The 15,234-nt window shown below is 36.6% G+C and overlaps 2 protein-coding genes across 3 annotated transcripts; both read left to right on the top strand.

Moving 5' to 3' along the window:
• LOC110711038 (zinc finger MYM-type protein 1-like) lies at positions 1–7,223 on the top strand. The gene is made up of 4 exons (XM_021889410.1): positions 1–438; positions 546–688; positions 3,895–6,282; positions 7,163–7,223. Exons 1-4 carry the CDS (start codon positions 1–3, stop codon positions 7,221–7,223), a joined length of 3,030 nt encoding a protein of 1,009 aa, XP_021745102.1.
• A 1,375-nt stretch (positions 7,224–8,598) lies between these two features.
• On the top strand, positions 8,599–13,346 carry LOC110711008 (disease resistance protein RPM1-like). Of its 2 annotated transcripts, none has more exons than XM_021889373.1 (4): positions 8,599–8,896; positions 9,006–9,084; positions 9,883–10,884; positions 11,180–13,346. In XM_021889373.1, exons 3-4 carry the CDS (start codon positions 9,950–9,952, stop codon positions 13,179–13,181), a joined length of 2,937 nt encoding a protein of 978 aa, XP_021745065.1. In that variant the 5' UTR covers positions 8,599–8,896; positions 9,006–9,084; positions 9,883–9,949; the 3' UTR covers positions 13,182–13,346. The 2 variants fall into 2 exon arrangements, with proteins under 2 accessions (XP_021745065.1, XP_021745064.1); XM_021889372.1 differs by having other exon boundaries at positions 9,886–10,884.
• Positions 13,347–15,234: the final 1,888 nt, after the last annotated feature.

Here is a 15,234-nt window from a genome sequence, read left to right on the forward strand (position 1 = left end):
ATGGAGTTTTATAGGGTAAAGAAGAAGGATCTTCATATGGTCTTTATTGATTTAGAGAAGGCATATGATAAGGTGCCAAGAGAGGTACTTTGGTGGGCAATGTTGAAGAAAGGTATCCCACGAAGGTACGTGGACCTGGTTAAGGATATGTATCGGGATGTGACAACAAATATGAGGACGTATGGAGGGTTGACAAAATATTTCCCTATTACAATCGGATTGCATCAAGGGTCTGCATTAAGCCCTTTTCTTTTTGCAACGGTTCTAGATGAAGTAACTAGACCAATTCAAGATGAGGTTCTATGGTGTATGTTGTTCGCAGATGATATCGTTTTGGTGGATGAAACTAAGGATGGGGTTAATGTTAAGTTGGAGCAATGGAGACAAAGGTTGGAATCTAGAGGGTTTAAGCTAAGTCGGAGTAAGACTGAATATTTGGTATGTCATTTTGGTACTCAGAGAGGGACAAGCATGAAGTGGTGAGTTTGGATGGAAAGGATTTGACCATGAGTGAATGCTTTAAGTATCTTGGGTCAATTATCCAGAAAAATGGTGACATTGATCAAGACGTGGCTCACAGGATTAAGTCGGGGTGGCTTAAATGGAGAGCGGCCACGGGAGTGTTATGTGACCGAAGAATTCCCTTACAGTTGAAGGGAAAATTCTATAGGACTTCCATAAGACCAGTGTTGCTCTATAGTACATAATGTCGGGCTTCTAAGAAGAAGCACATTAAAAAGATGAAGGTTACGGAAATGCGCATGTTAAGGTGAATGTGTGGGAACACTCTAAGAGATAGAATCAGAAATGAGGTTATTCGCAAGAAAGTAGGTGTGGTAGACATTGCAGATAAACTAAGAGAAAATCGCCTGCGTTGGTTTGGGCATGTAAGACGGAGACCCGAAGGTGCACCGGTGCAAAGAGTGGAAGAGTGGGACCATAGAGGGGTTAAACGAAGGAGAGGGAGACCGAAAATGACTTGGTTGGAAGGAGTTAGGAAGGATATGAAGTGTATGGATTGCATGAGGATGAAGCATTGGATCGTAAAGGATGGAGGAGGAAGATTTATGTCGATAACTACACGGAATAATCAAATTTGGTTCATGTTAGCTGACCCCACTTACGGGATTAAGGGTTTGATTGATTGATTGATTACATACTAGAGAAGGTGATATCAATGTCTGTAACCCGCATGTAAATGCATAATTACAGGTGAAAGTGCCCCAGGCGCTTCTTAAAAATTGGAAGTTAACATTTTTATACCCCTTTTCATCATATTCAACAATAATTTACAGCATACCAACTGCAGGCAGTCAAGAAAGTACTGATAAGGATGTTTTCCCTTCACAAACAGCTAGCCAGTAGCCATCATCAACCATCAATAACATTGCTCGTTGTTAGTTCATATCAGTTATATGTTTCTATTTAAACTTGTGATTGCTCCAGTATAGTGTGTACCTCTCAATTGTATATCACATATGTTTTGCATTTTATTCTTCTCATGCTTTGCCGACAAAGGAACTAGCATCAATTTATTGTTGTATGAGAATAATAAAATTATTCACTTGTTCTTCAAAATGTTCTTACCATATTACTTGCGCACTGGAAATACGATTGCTAATTATATACACCTAGCTAATTAGATTAATGCTTTCGAAAGTTTGGGAGTGACTCCATCTCTAGTACAGATAAAATGTTGCCTTTATGTTTCTAAAATGTAGATTAGCCAACGATCCGGTGTAGATCTCTGGATGCTTTCCATAAATTACTGGCTAACATAAATAAGAAAACTTTGCAAAAGGTACAACGAACAATTATTTAAAGTACTGAATGAATTAAGATGCAGAATTACATTTATTGATTCATCGCATGTAATACATCATTGTTGTTGATTACATCAGATAATGCTTCTAATTGACAATTTTTAATTCAAGATCATCAAATATGAATAGGGTGAAATCAAAGTTTCAACATAGCTGATGGAATAGACAAACTCATCACCTTTTTTATGTGGTGCAGTATATTTATTGTTGACTTGAACATATTTCAATGTATTTTGAGTTGCGTCAAGAATAAGCATAAAATCCATATTGGTTATCTTCTTTTCTATGATCATAACCCTAGCATGAGCAGTAATCTTAAGCAACCGATGTTCGTTTCCCAGATATTGCCAGTCTCCTGTATGCCTAAACAGTCTCTTCCACGACTCGTTTTGTCCTTGGTTATCATACCCCTCCAACATCCAAACTTCAACACATGTTGGAGTATTACAAGTAATAGTTTGGCAAACACATAACTTGTTGCGTCTTGTGATTCCAAGACATGCATATACACTTCCCCTGATGCCTTTCATGACCTGCGTCTGATTGTCTGTTCTCTCAAATACTTCATCAACCAAATCAAATTTAAGTATGAAATAAATATTATCAAACCGTGAAATCCAATGTAATTTCTCATTCAATTGAATTGCCTCCTGTATTTTATGATATAATCTCGAATAATAACCATAATGAGGAGGTTCATAGTTAATATCATAAGATGTTAGTGATGATTCTTTCACAACAACAGTGGCGGACTTGGGCTTAGACCTGGTGGGTCAAGTGACTCACCAGGCCCAAAAAAAAATTTTAAGTTATTTAAAAAAAAAAAAAAAAAAAAAAAAAAAAAAAAAATTAAAATCAGTTACAGGAGAGACGGAGAGTTCAAGGCTTTCAAGCCCTAGCCTCTTCGTGCTCTGGCTTCTCCTTCTCCGCCTAATCGCCTCCATTCTTCTCTTCGTGAATCGTGACTTCTCCTTCAGTCCTTCTCCGCCTAATCGCCTCCATTCTTCTCTTCGTGAATCGTGAGTCGTGACTTTGCCTTCTCCGCCTAATCGCCTCCATTGTTAATCGCCTCATCTCCATTCTTCTGTTCGTGACTTCGCGTCCGAGGTTGTGGAAGATGACTAATTGACTTTCCCATCGTCACATTTATCAGGTTCGATCTTGTTTCTCTGTCTTGATTTAGTTTCAAATTTTTGGGTTTGATTGTCGTGGATTTTTGCATATATGTTCCTGTTGTTTTCGACATGTTCAATGTGTATTCGAATTTTTTTGGTTCAATCTTTGTGGGTGTATTTCAGCAAAATCGCTTCGTTTTTATTGGGGTTTATTTGATCATTATTTGTTTTCGATTTTTTGGCTTTATTTGGTCGATTGGTTTTCGATTATTTTGGGGTTTATTTGATCGATTTGTTTTCGATTTTTTGACTTTATTTGGTCGATTGGCTTTCGATTGTTTTGGGGTTTATTTGATTGATTTGTTTTCGATTTTTTTGTCTTTATTTGTTCAATTGGTTTTCGATTATTTTAGGCATCATCCAATATTCTTTTTTTAGTCAATCATAATTAGAAAAATATTTGATATCTTAGAAAAATAGGTCATTGGCTGCAAATTAGGGTATGAAACTTGGTATTCAAATACTTTAATGTTCCTGCTTCTTTATTTGATTGTCATTTTGAATAGAATTGTGCTAATTAATCATCTAATGATTCACTCCGCTTATTGTGCTTCCCATCCTTAAGTATGTAGACATTTGATTATTTATTTCCCATTAAAAGGTGCTTACACTGTTACACATGTTATGTAAAGTATTTGGCTTGTCAAATTTGGATATCTTTTCTGTTGATCTTTGGGTCAAAGTCTCTTATGAGATCCCTTGATTTTAGATATATATTTGATGCACAGAGTCTATTACTTGATTCTTTTTATATCTGGCTGCGTTTGATCTAGCTCCCTTGTCTGACTGGTGTCCATTATGAATTGCTTGATTTAGACCATTTAGTTGAATATTTATTCAAATAATTTTTCTGGGGAATATTGCTTGATTTAGTTCAATATTTATTCAAATTTCAGAATGAAGAGAAAACATACTCCAAATGAAATGCAAAACATTACTAGCTTCTTTGCTAAAAAAAATCCTACTCCAACTTCTCTTCCACATCCAACACAAAATGAACAAACTATAACTCCACCTCAACAAAGTGAGCAACTTTCATCTCCATCTCATTATTCAACTCAAAATTCCCCTCAAAATGAACAAGGCCAATGTTCTCCTAATGCCCCAATCTTTGGAGAAAGATTAAGTGAACATGAATTTGCTAATCTTCCACAAGATCCAGGAAAGAGGAGAAAAATGAGTCAATTTCATAAAGATGATAGAGATTTAGTGAGAAGAATTTACATTCAAAGAAAGCCTTGTCAGCCCAAAGACTTTACATTTCCTCAAACTTCTATTTTTGGCAAAAATCGTCGCTTTTGTGCTAAGTGGTTTGATACTTGGACTTGGCTTGAGTATAGTGTGGAAAAGGATGCTGCCTATTGTTTCCCTTGTTATCTATTCAAGGATGAAAATGCCTTTGGAGGTGATGCTTTTGTTAGTGATGGTTTCAAATCATGGAATCGATCGGATTTAATAAGAAAACATGTCGGTAAACACTTGAGTGCACATAATAATGTTGTTTTAGCTATGGATTTGTTCAAGAAACAAAATTCAAGCATCACACAAGCCTTAACAAAACAAACCGCTGAGAGTACAAATGCATATAGGACGCGACTTGAAGCTTCAATTGAATCTATCCAATGGCTTTTACTCCAAGGGTTGCCTTTCCGTGGTCATGATGAAAAAGAAAGTTCCTTAAGAAGAGGTAACTTTCTTTCACTTTTATCCCTTATTTCCAAAGGTAATCCTGAATATTCTAAAGTTGTTTTCAAAAATGCTCCTAGTAATTGTCAACTTACTTCTCCTAAAGTCCAAAAAGATATCATAAATGCATGTGCAAAAGAGACCACTAAAGCAATGCTTGAAGATATTGATGGTGGTTTATTTTCTATCCTTGCTGATGAGTCCGCTGATGTTTCTGACAAGGAACAATTGGCTCTTTGTTTGAGATATGTTAATAGAAAGGGAGAAGTGTGTGAGCGTTTACTTGGTATTGTGCATGTTGTAAACACTGCTTCTTTGACTCTCAAAACTGCTATTGAATCCTTATTAATGGAGCATTCTTTGTCTTTCTCTCAAGTACGGGGTCAGGGTTATGATGGGGCAAGTAATATGCAAGGTTCTATTAATGGCCTTAGGACTCTTATAGAGAATGAGTGTAAAGAAGCTTATTTTGTCCACTGCTTTGCTCACCAACTTCAATTAACTCAAGTTGCACTTGCTAAAAAGAATTCAGATTGTGCTTGGTTATTTGTTGATGTACTTGCACCTCTCTTGAATTTTGTGGGGGGTTCACCAAAAAGGAAAGAGTTTCTTCGTGAAAATCAAGCTCAAAGAGTGGTGGATGCATTGTCTCTAGGTGAACTTGAAACGGGTTCAGGTTTAAATCAAGAACGTGGATTAGGTAGACCTTGTGATACTCGTTGGGGATCTCACTTCAAGACAATCTTGAATGTACTTGATTTATTCCCTGTAATCCTTGGTTCTCTTGAGGATATTGCAAAAGTATCTGATACAATAGATTCTAATAGAGCTCAAACACTTACAAATCTTCTGATGTCCTTTGATTTTGTGTTCGTGGCACACTTGATGGTTAGTATATTTGCGATAACAAATGCTTTGAATGTGGCCTTACAAAAGCACGATCAAGACATTGTGAATGCAATGGCCATGGTTAATGTAACCAAGACTAATTTGCAAAAAATGAGAGATGAAGGATGGGATTCTCATATGGAAAAGGTAATTTCTTTTATTGGTGACTATGACATTGCAGTTCCAGATATGGAGGCTAAATATGTTGTTCCCGGGAGGAGGTTGTTTAGAGGTAAATGCCCACAAGTGTCCAATCTACATCATTTTCGAGTTGAAGTTTTTTTTGGTGTCATTGATCTTCAATTGCAAGAACTTGAAAATCGATTTCCCGAAATAACTAAAGAACTACTTGTGTGTATGTCTTGTTTGAGTCCTGTGGATCGTTTTTCTAAGTTTGATAAGGAAAAATTGATTAAGCTTGCAAAATTCTATCCTAATGAATTTCCAAGTTCAGAATTGATAGTCTTTGGTCATACACTTGATAGTTACATTTGTTCTGTTAGAGGAGATGAAAGGTTTTGGAATTTGAAGGGTCTTAGTGATCTTTCAATCAAATTGGTTGAAACGGGATTGTCTGAAACTCATGATAGGGTCTATTTACTTTTGAAATTGGTGTTGCTTCTTCCTGTCGCAACGGCAAGTGTGGAAAGAGTATTTTCTGGCATGAAGCAAGTGAAAGACAAACTACGAAATAGCATGGGAGATCAAATGTTGAATGATTGTTTAATTACTTATTTGGAGAATGATTTGTTTTTGAATGTTAGCATGGAAGATATCATGAATCGATATCAAAACATGAAAACTCGTCGAGAACTATTTTAATAAGTTTGCATTACTATTTAGTTGTCTTTTGTAGTATTATATGAACATTTGGTTGTATTTTGTACTGTTTGAATATTTGGATGTATTTTTTAGTACTATTATTTGGTTGTTTGGTAAAAAAAATTTTTTAACATATTTGATTATCGATTGTGACTCACCAGTCGGAAAATCCTGGGTCCGCCACTGCACAACAACATCGAAATCTAATAATCTCCACTCATTTATCTTAAACGAATAAACATATATTATAGATTATGACTCCCACCACAATTAACTTTAGTTAATCGGCCTACCACCAACATAATCTTATAATCATTAATTAATTGACGAGGCAAACCCAAAACCGGATCTACAAATGCTATAGCCATCGATAGGGGATCGAATATCTCGACACTCGTTAGTGACGGGATTCCAAACTATAACAATGTTAGCGCCAAGGCCATGAAGGCAAACAAGACCATTACATGATCCAAGAGGACAGTATCCCTTTCCCTTGGCCGCTCTTACTAAGCACGTATCGAATGGCAGGGCTAACGACACAAAGTTTCTTTGTACCTCATTATTAGTCACTTCTTTGAGGTTAAGGTTGAGATTGATAGAAAAAATGTATGTGTCGGATCGAAAGAAAAGATAGGATAGTAATAAGGTAAAGTTTTGTGATGATAAATGGTGAAAGTGGGATTTGGCAAAACCAGGGTTTTTTATTAGAGAATTCCAGGTTTTGCATGTTGATCTTAAATGAACAAGAGATTTTGCTGGTAATTTTAGGAGGATTTCAATGATCAAATCATTGGGTAAGGACCTTCGATTATCTCTCATTGATGTATAATGATTTCGTGCCTCTCTCTGTCAATGCTAATTTTCCCTAGCTAGGGCAACCATATACTAATTACTAAGTTGTTTATTTATTTATACTAATCTCTCTAGCATCTACATGGGAAATTCCCTGTTTCTCATAGTGAGAAACGAAATTTGTTTCTCATGGGGGTATTTTCGTGAATAAATCAACAACTTTTTCATTATTGTGGGCTCTACAATTGAATAAAGTTGTTGGTTTATTTACAAAAATGCCATGTGAGAAACAAATTTTGTTTCTCACTATGAGAAACTGGGGCTCCCTCGCATCTACATAGTATAAAATACTCAATAGTCAATACAAAGTTCACGAAGTATAGGATCTCTCGCCTCTCCTCTCCTATCCTCTTCTCTTCTCTCCTCCTCTTTTTTAGGGTTTCTCCAAAATCTTGGCCGTTTAGGCCGGAAATAGTCTAATTTCTTCGGAATAGTCTAATTTCTACACGAGTAGTGTAGAATTCATCTGTCTCCCTATGGTGGAGTCGTTAGTTTTTGTTTATTTAGTTGTTTGTGTTGGTTTGTTAGTATGTTAGGGTTTATCAAAAAAGTAATCATCTTTTGCCCTATTATCAGTTCAATTCATTGGTAAAGATTTGTTCGGGATCGCAACGGTTGTCGAATTTTCAAATGCGTTCAAGTGAATCAGATGAAAATCATCCTTACGGCTACAACAAATCATTAGACCGTCTCTCCGAAAAGATTGTATATTCCAGCGATGTATGCGAGAGATGTACCACACTGCAAGATCTATTCAACAATCGTAACTTTTTTGAAGGAAACCCTAATTTGATTCAATTTTATGTATATGTTAATTTAGATTTCCTTTGTAGAGTTGTATGGCTTTTTTATTAATGAATTAATTTGTTTAAAAAAAAGTTGTTTATTTATATATATATATTTTTTCTTTTTTTGAAACACAATTGTTTATTTATATTTAATTACTGAGGCTAGGGTTATTTCAAAAAAATAAAAATCACTAAGGCTAGGGCTGTGAAAAAAGATGGTTGTTGGGCCGCACGCACTCCACAATGGTATGATTGTATGATATTGTCCGCTTTGGACTTAGCCTGATCGCTAACTCGCTCACCTACTATACTATACCCTACTTAGCCCTACATTAGCTTGACAAGCTGCCCTTCCTCTTGAATATAATCCATTCGTATGGGACCAATGGATTATATATGAATGAGACATAGAAATTGGAATGAAATTGAATGGGACCATTCATTCATGAAACCTAAGTAAGGTCTACCCGAGCAATGGACTAAGACTCGGTATATGGGACCACTGGATCGGAGTATATACGAATGAGACGCGCCATTGACTCGATCATAACATAAGTAAGGTCTTCCATCATTTATTTATGTCTTCTAGATTCTACGTACCTTACCGATTGAGGGGAGTAAACACGACAGTTTACTTGACTAGTCAGTGGCCGGGAACTTGCTCACAAACTTCTCATCATCATCCTAATCATATTCTTCAACTACTATAAATTGTATATACAATCCGTCCTATTCTTTTTTTAAGTCATCTGATACAACTTACATTATAATGAACTCGGACTGATCAATCTCTTCGGTTGTGGTTGTGGCTTTCGTTAAGGGTTGATCCAACACCCCAAACTAACCTATATATATTTCAGAGGTAAATCTATTATGGTATTTATCATGATCAATTAAGTTTCAAATTTATGTTGCAGTTTTCTTTTCTTTTAGAATCAATCCGTCTGATACAATCTAAATGGTATCCACAGAGCTCAACAGTTAGATTAATCCCCTACTCCAATGTTTATATAAATGATGGGCTCGAATTTGTGATCTCAAAGTCACAAGGTGAGTTATCTACCATATCCACCATTCCTCCAAGCTACCTTGGTACATAGCTTATAAATCAACATACTATTGTTATGATTACTCTGTCTTGTATAAGTTGCATTGCACTTACTTTAATTTGTTCTCTTTAATTGTGTATTGGTAAAAGTTATAAAGTGTTGTGGAGTAATTATCCACTTTAATTTGATGTATAAGTTGTTATGTGCATTTCTTTTCTTTTTTTTTTTTTTTTTTTTTTTTTTTTGACAAAGATGTGCATTTCTTATGTGCATTTCTTATATGCTTTCTTGAGCAATTGATCAGCTTAATTCATTTTCAGATTCTATGAATAATTATTGACTAAATTCTATGAATAATTATTGACTAAAAATTAATCCACCAGGCTGGCTTGGTATATTGATATCTTGTTTAGAACCACAAAAATGGTGATATTACAGATATATTTGAGATTCAGACCACATGTAAATATTATAGAATAAAAATATAGAGTTCAACATCATATTGAAGTTTGTAAGGATGTGACATCAATTTAGGCATATTCATGTCATTCCACAAAACCACCGTAGGTACCTAGTTAGTAGTCCTTAGTAGGTCCTCTGTAATTTTGTTTCACATGTTTGCCAATGCATATATTAAATTATTTGTAGTTTTAATTAATAATACGTGAAAAATTAAAAAAAGCTGATATTTGAAGTATAATTCACAAACGACAGTTAAATTAAAGTAGATTATACGTGTCAACTAAACTAAAATGGAAGAAGCACATTTTTTCACATGTACTGATTCATGTGCATCCAGCAGGTGAATCTATTGACTACATATACATCCAGAAAGCTCACTCGGTAGCTGAAGGAACCGAACAAGAATGGCAGATATATACAGTACAGTTCAATTCACTATCCAATTATTGTTACCTTTAATCAAAGATGAAGTGTCCTTAATGTATGGTTTGCAAGACCAAGTCAAAGATATCTGCAATGAGCTGAATAGCATGTTAGCATTGCTAAGGGATATGGATAAGAGGGCCGAGGAAGATGATGAGTCTGTAAAAGAATGGATAAAACAAGTAAGAACATTGGCTGATGACATAGAAGATGTCGTTGAAGCATATAAGCATTACCAAAAAGAAAATGCATTTGGTAAGGTGATGCAGCATATGTCACTGAAAGTACGAAACATTGCCTCCACAATTGAGTCTTTGCGCGAAAGGGCAAAAGAACTCGGTAGGAGAAAAGACATATACTCCTCCTACTCCTACATCAGGAGTAGTAGTAGCAGCAGCAGTAGTAGTGTTACTCTGCAGGAGCACAACTGCATCCGAATTCAAGGAGCTTATCAACATACAAGTACTCCTGTGTGCATAACCCAGGAATATGAATTGGTGGGTGTTGAAACAGCTAAACTAGATTTAATAGGGCTGCTAGGCTTACAGGATTTCGAGGATTCGAGGATATCTCCAATGATAGCTGTGATTGGCATGAGAGGGCTTGGAAAGACAACAGTTGTTGGGAGTGTTTATAATGATGCAACAGTAAAAGACTACTTCCCTATCCGTGCTTGGGTTCATGTATCCCGGCCATACAACCATGTCGACGTACTGAAAAGCATGATCAAACAATTTTATGAGGCAACTAAAGAAATCAATGTGCTTCATAAAATTTCAGCTTGCAGGATCAATCATTGTAACGATGATGGAAGGCCAGACAAGAATGCAGACGCCTACACTACACTTAATCGGACTGACTCCACTGATGTAGTGTCCTTGCAGAATCTTGTGAGAAGCTATCTGAAGGAGAAGAGGTATCATATACGTATCCTTATATTCTTCAATGCTTAAGCAACTACTTTACATTCTGGTAGAGATCATCTAATTTATGATGCCAGTTTCAGTCAATATGATCAAAACTATAGGTTTAAGTATGTGCATATATGTGATGATAGCACAACTTAATACTATGCTCATTTTAATGCAACAATTTATTGTGTTTGTTCCATTACAACTTATTTTTTCAGATGTACTGTACTGAATGATTTAAATTTAAGCATGTTTTTTTAGTGTCATTTGTCATGTTTTAAATCCTTGTTTTACTCTTAGGTACATGGTTGTTATTGATGATATTCAAGATCATGACATGAAGTTGGCAAATTACATCAAAAGTGTGTTACCAATTGATAATAACAAAGGCAGCAAAATATTAATGACTACACGCTACGAGAATGTAGCCCGTACTTGGCTTGATGGTTCAAATCATGGTTTATACAAACTCAAGCCTTTAACAGAAGAAAAGGCGTTGGAGTTGTTCTGCAAGAAGGCATTTCAAAGCCATAGAGGAGAGTGTCCCTCGTCGTTGCAAGATCTAACTCGCGACATTGTCAAAAGATGTGAAGGGCTGCCACTCATTATATTAGAAATGGGCCGTTTTCTATCTATGAGGTCAGATGACCCTTATGAATGGAAAAAAGTGCATCAATGCCTTGGGTTTTACCTGCAACAAGATTATCTAACAGGAGTTCACAACATCCTGATTCGCAGTTACCACAGTTTGCCAAGTCGCCTGAAGCCTTGTTTCCTGTACTTTGGTTTGTTTCCTAAAGGTCGTCCTGTTGATCGAATGCAGCTCATTCGATTATGGATAGCTGAAGGTTTTATCGGAGAAAGCAGTAACTTGACGCTCGAAGAAGTTGCTGAAGAATACATCAATCAACTTATTGGTATGAACATAGTTGAAGTTGAGCGCACAGATGCTACTGGCAAACCTAAGACATTACGAGTCCATGAATACCTGCATGAAATAATCCTTTCTAAGGTAAAGGAGTTCAATTTTTGTCACACTCTTCCAGATAAGAACTCCAACATTATTGATTTAAATGTGGAGCCTCGACGATTGTCCATCAACATAGACCATAGCTTCAATAATGCAGTAGCGAATCCAGCAAAGGAGATTGTTATCAGAAGCAAGTCGAACACCCGGTCCATCCTGCTGATAACAGATTCAACAGCACCAGTAAAGCTATGGCCCAAGGTGTTAACTAAAGCATTGAACAACAATCGCCAGCTGAAAGTTCTTGATCTATGTAATGCTCCCATAGATGAACTTCCAAAGGAAGTGGGAAAGTTACTCAACTTGCAGTATTTAAGCCTAAGAAATACACGAGTTAAAAGGATGCCAAGCTCTATTGGTAAGCTTCAAGATCTCCAAACATTGGATTTGAAACAAACTCCCATTCATGAGCTTCCTGCTGAAATCAACGAGCTCCACAAACTAAGCCATCTTCTTACATATTGCTATGAGCATGATCCTGCTTTTAGTCTCCACACCATGAAGACGATAGGATTGAAGTTACCAAAGGGGGTATTGGAGAATTTTGGGGAGCTACAGAAGCTGGCATTTGTTGATGTGGAGCATAATAGTACTGTGATCAAGGAGCTAAGAAATTTGAGGCAGTTGAGAAAGCTAGGAATCGTTGTGCTCAAGTTGGAAGATGGGAAAGATCTCTGTGCTGCAATTGAAAAGATGGAATGCCTTCAGGCATTTAGTGTATATTCGAAAAATATGACTGAATGGATGGATTTAGAGCATTTCCAGTCGCCTCCTTCAACACTTAAACGCCTCTATCTGAATGGACCGTTGATGCCACCATTCCCTAGCTGGATCCTCGAGCTCCACTGCCTAGTGAAAATTCGTCTAAGGTGGTCATGCTTAGACGATGTTGATCCCCTTGAATGCCTGGAAACATTGCCTAGTTTAGTGGAACTTCAGTTGTTAGATGCATATTGTGGTGACACTTTAAAAATTGGCGCTGCAGGGTTCAAGAAGCTTAAGATCCTCCATCTCCTTGATTTGCAAGCTCTCAAGACTTTGACTATATACAAAGGTGCTTTGCCTCTACTTCAGCATATGGCAATCGGCGTAAGTCCGAGACTGGAGGTGCCACTGGGAATCAAGTACCTCCCGAGGCTAGAAACACTCACTTTCTTTGATACACCATGGGAATTTGATCGTAGCCTTCTACAAGATGGGCAATATCATTCCGTTGTCAAACATGTACCTGATGTTAGATTTCTAAAGAGTGGCCAAAGGTTCTGGCACACATGAAAACATGCTAAAGCAGAATAATACAAGTATAAGCAAATTCATATTGAGAGTAATTATAACAACTTCCATGAACTTCTATATAACTGTTCCGATGTAATTAAGTCTCTGTTATAAGTCTGAATACCATATAATTAATTGCTAATATTGGATCTAGTTCACTGTCAATTGCATCTTCAAGCTACACCCATGTTCGACAGCAATCGACAACATACCAGCTGCAGGCCTGTCAACACTTGAAGATTATTTCCCTTTATAAGAGCAACAGCGAGCCACCATTATATATTCATCAATAATCTCGCCCTATATTGATTGATATCAATTACTGTTGGCTGTATCTGTTTAAACAAGCTTTTGTGTTTAGCTCCCTGTTGTATTGCATTCTATTCTTTCTTGGACTTCTTTTACCACATTTACAAGAAAAGTTCACGATTAAACCTACTCAAGTTAAACCTCAACGCACAACAAAATTTGAACTAATAAGTTGGTATAATAAGAGTCACTACTACTATACAACCTTAATATTGTTATGATTCTGGATGTTGAAGTTTGATGGCATACCAAGCAACATCAACCTATTCATCATTGGCGAAACCAAGAAATTTATTTGAGGACTGAAACCAATTTGGAACAGATCGAATATTGACGTACATACAAGACAAGCTTGTAGTCTTACTTAGCCCTAAACTTGGTCCCTTAAGAAGTATATAAATTACCATGTGCAGAAGCATTGGCTATGAAAATTGGGTGCAGTTATAGCAGTAAAGAGTAGCAAACTGGGGTTAATAAACTACCTGAGGCCAATTTTCATAAAAAGAAGGATTAATACTGTTATTTAATCCCAACTTTCACCAATTATTTTTATTAATCCCAACTTTGGATTATTCCTCAATAATCCCACTTAAGGTGGCCTATCTTTCTTCATACCCAAACCGGTCAACAAAAGTCAACAACCTTCTATTGTTGGTTGCTGGACACATGTCGCCACGTGAGTGGTCAAATTTTTTTTTTTTTTTTTTGTTTGACTGAACCAAATTTTTTTTTTAAAAAACAGAAAAAAATTTCCTTTTATTTTTCCATTATATTTTTAATAAAAAAAATTAATTTTTTTTTATTCCCCCCTTCACCTTTAACAGCCCCTTCCCCTCCACCTCCATTAATGGCAGCTACCATCCCCTCCATTTCCCGCAGTCCCCCCATCCCCTCCATTTCCGGCCGCCCTTTTACTTCCTCTTGAAACCCCTACCCGAAACCCACTTGAAATCCCCTTCTCTTCCCTTCCCTTTCTCCTCCATGGCTTCCGACCACCCAATCGAACACCCAAACCCCTCGAATTCCAGAAAAAACCCACCCACCTTATTGAAAAACCGCCAAAAAACCCACCCAAATGTTAGGTTTTACAGCAATTCAAGACAATGAGAATTACTTAGAATTGTGGGAAACAAAACCTAAACAATGTATAATTAAAATTAAATTATACAACAATCCAAATACTAATCAATGTATTACAACCAAACACCAAACTACCAATGTATTACAGAAAATACAATGAAAACACTAATGTGAAAGTTCTATACTTGCCTCAACTCCAAGCCAACACCAAGAACATGAACATGAGAATTTCGGTGACCACTTGAGTCTCAAGATACACTGTCTTAGGCGTGTAAACACTTTCCTAAAGAGATTAATTTCCCCCACAACTGTGCTTGGGTTTGATCCGGAAATACTCTTTGAGATACAAAAGACAGCCAATTGTTCTTTGCACTAAGAATCGAATTGAAGATGAATAATTCACAATATTGAATTAATTGGAAGAGAATTCTCACAAAAGTTTGCAAGAAATTTGAGAGAATAAGTGTGGAGAATTTCTTTGGAGAGTTAGAGAAAATTTTCTGTGTATCTTCTATTCACGAAATCAAGCCTTTTAATAAAGACTTAACCATCATAAAATCGCAAAAACAGACAGGCGCGGGCGCTCCACCAGAAGGCGCGGGCGCGCCTTAAGGTGGAGCGGGCTGTCACGGGTCATCTCCCACACCAAGGATGGGCGTCCAGA

Source organism: Chenopodium quinoa, unplaced genomic scaffold (genome assembly GCF_001683475.1).
Source record: "Chenopodium quinoa cultivar QQ74 unplaced genomic scaffold, ASM168347v1, whole genome shotgun sequence".
In the NCBI taxonomy this organism is placed as follows: Eukaryota; Viridiplantae; Streptophyta; class Magnoliopsida; order Caryophyllales; family Amaranthaceae; genus Chenopodium; species Chenopodium quinoa.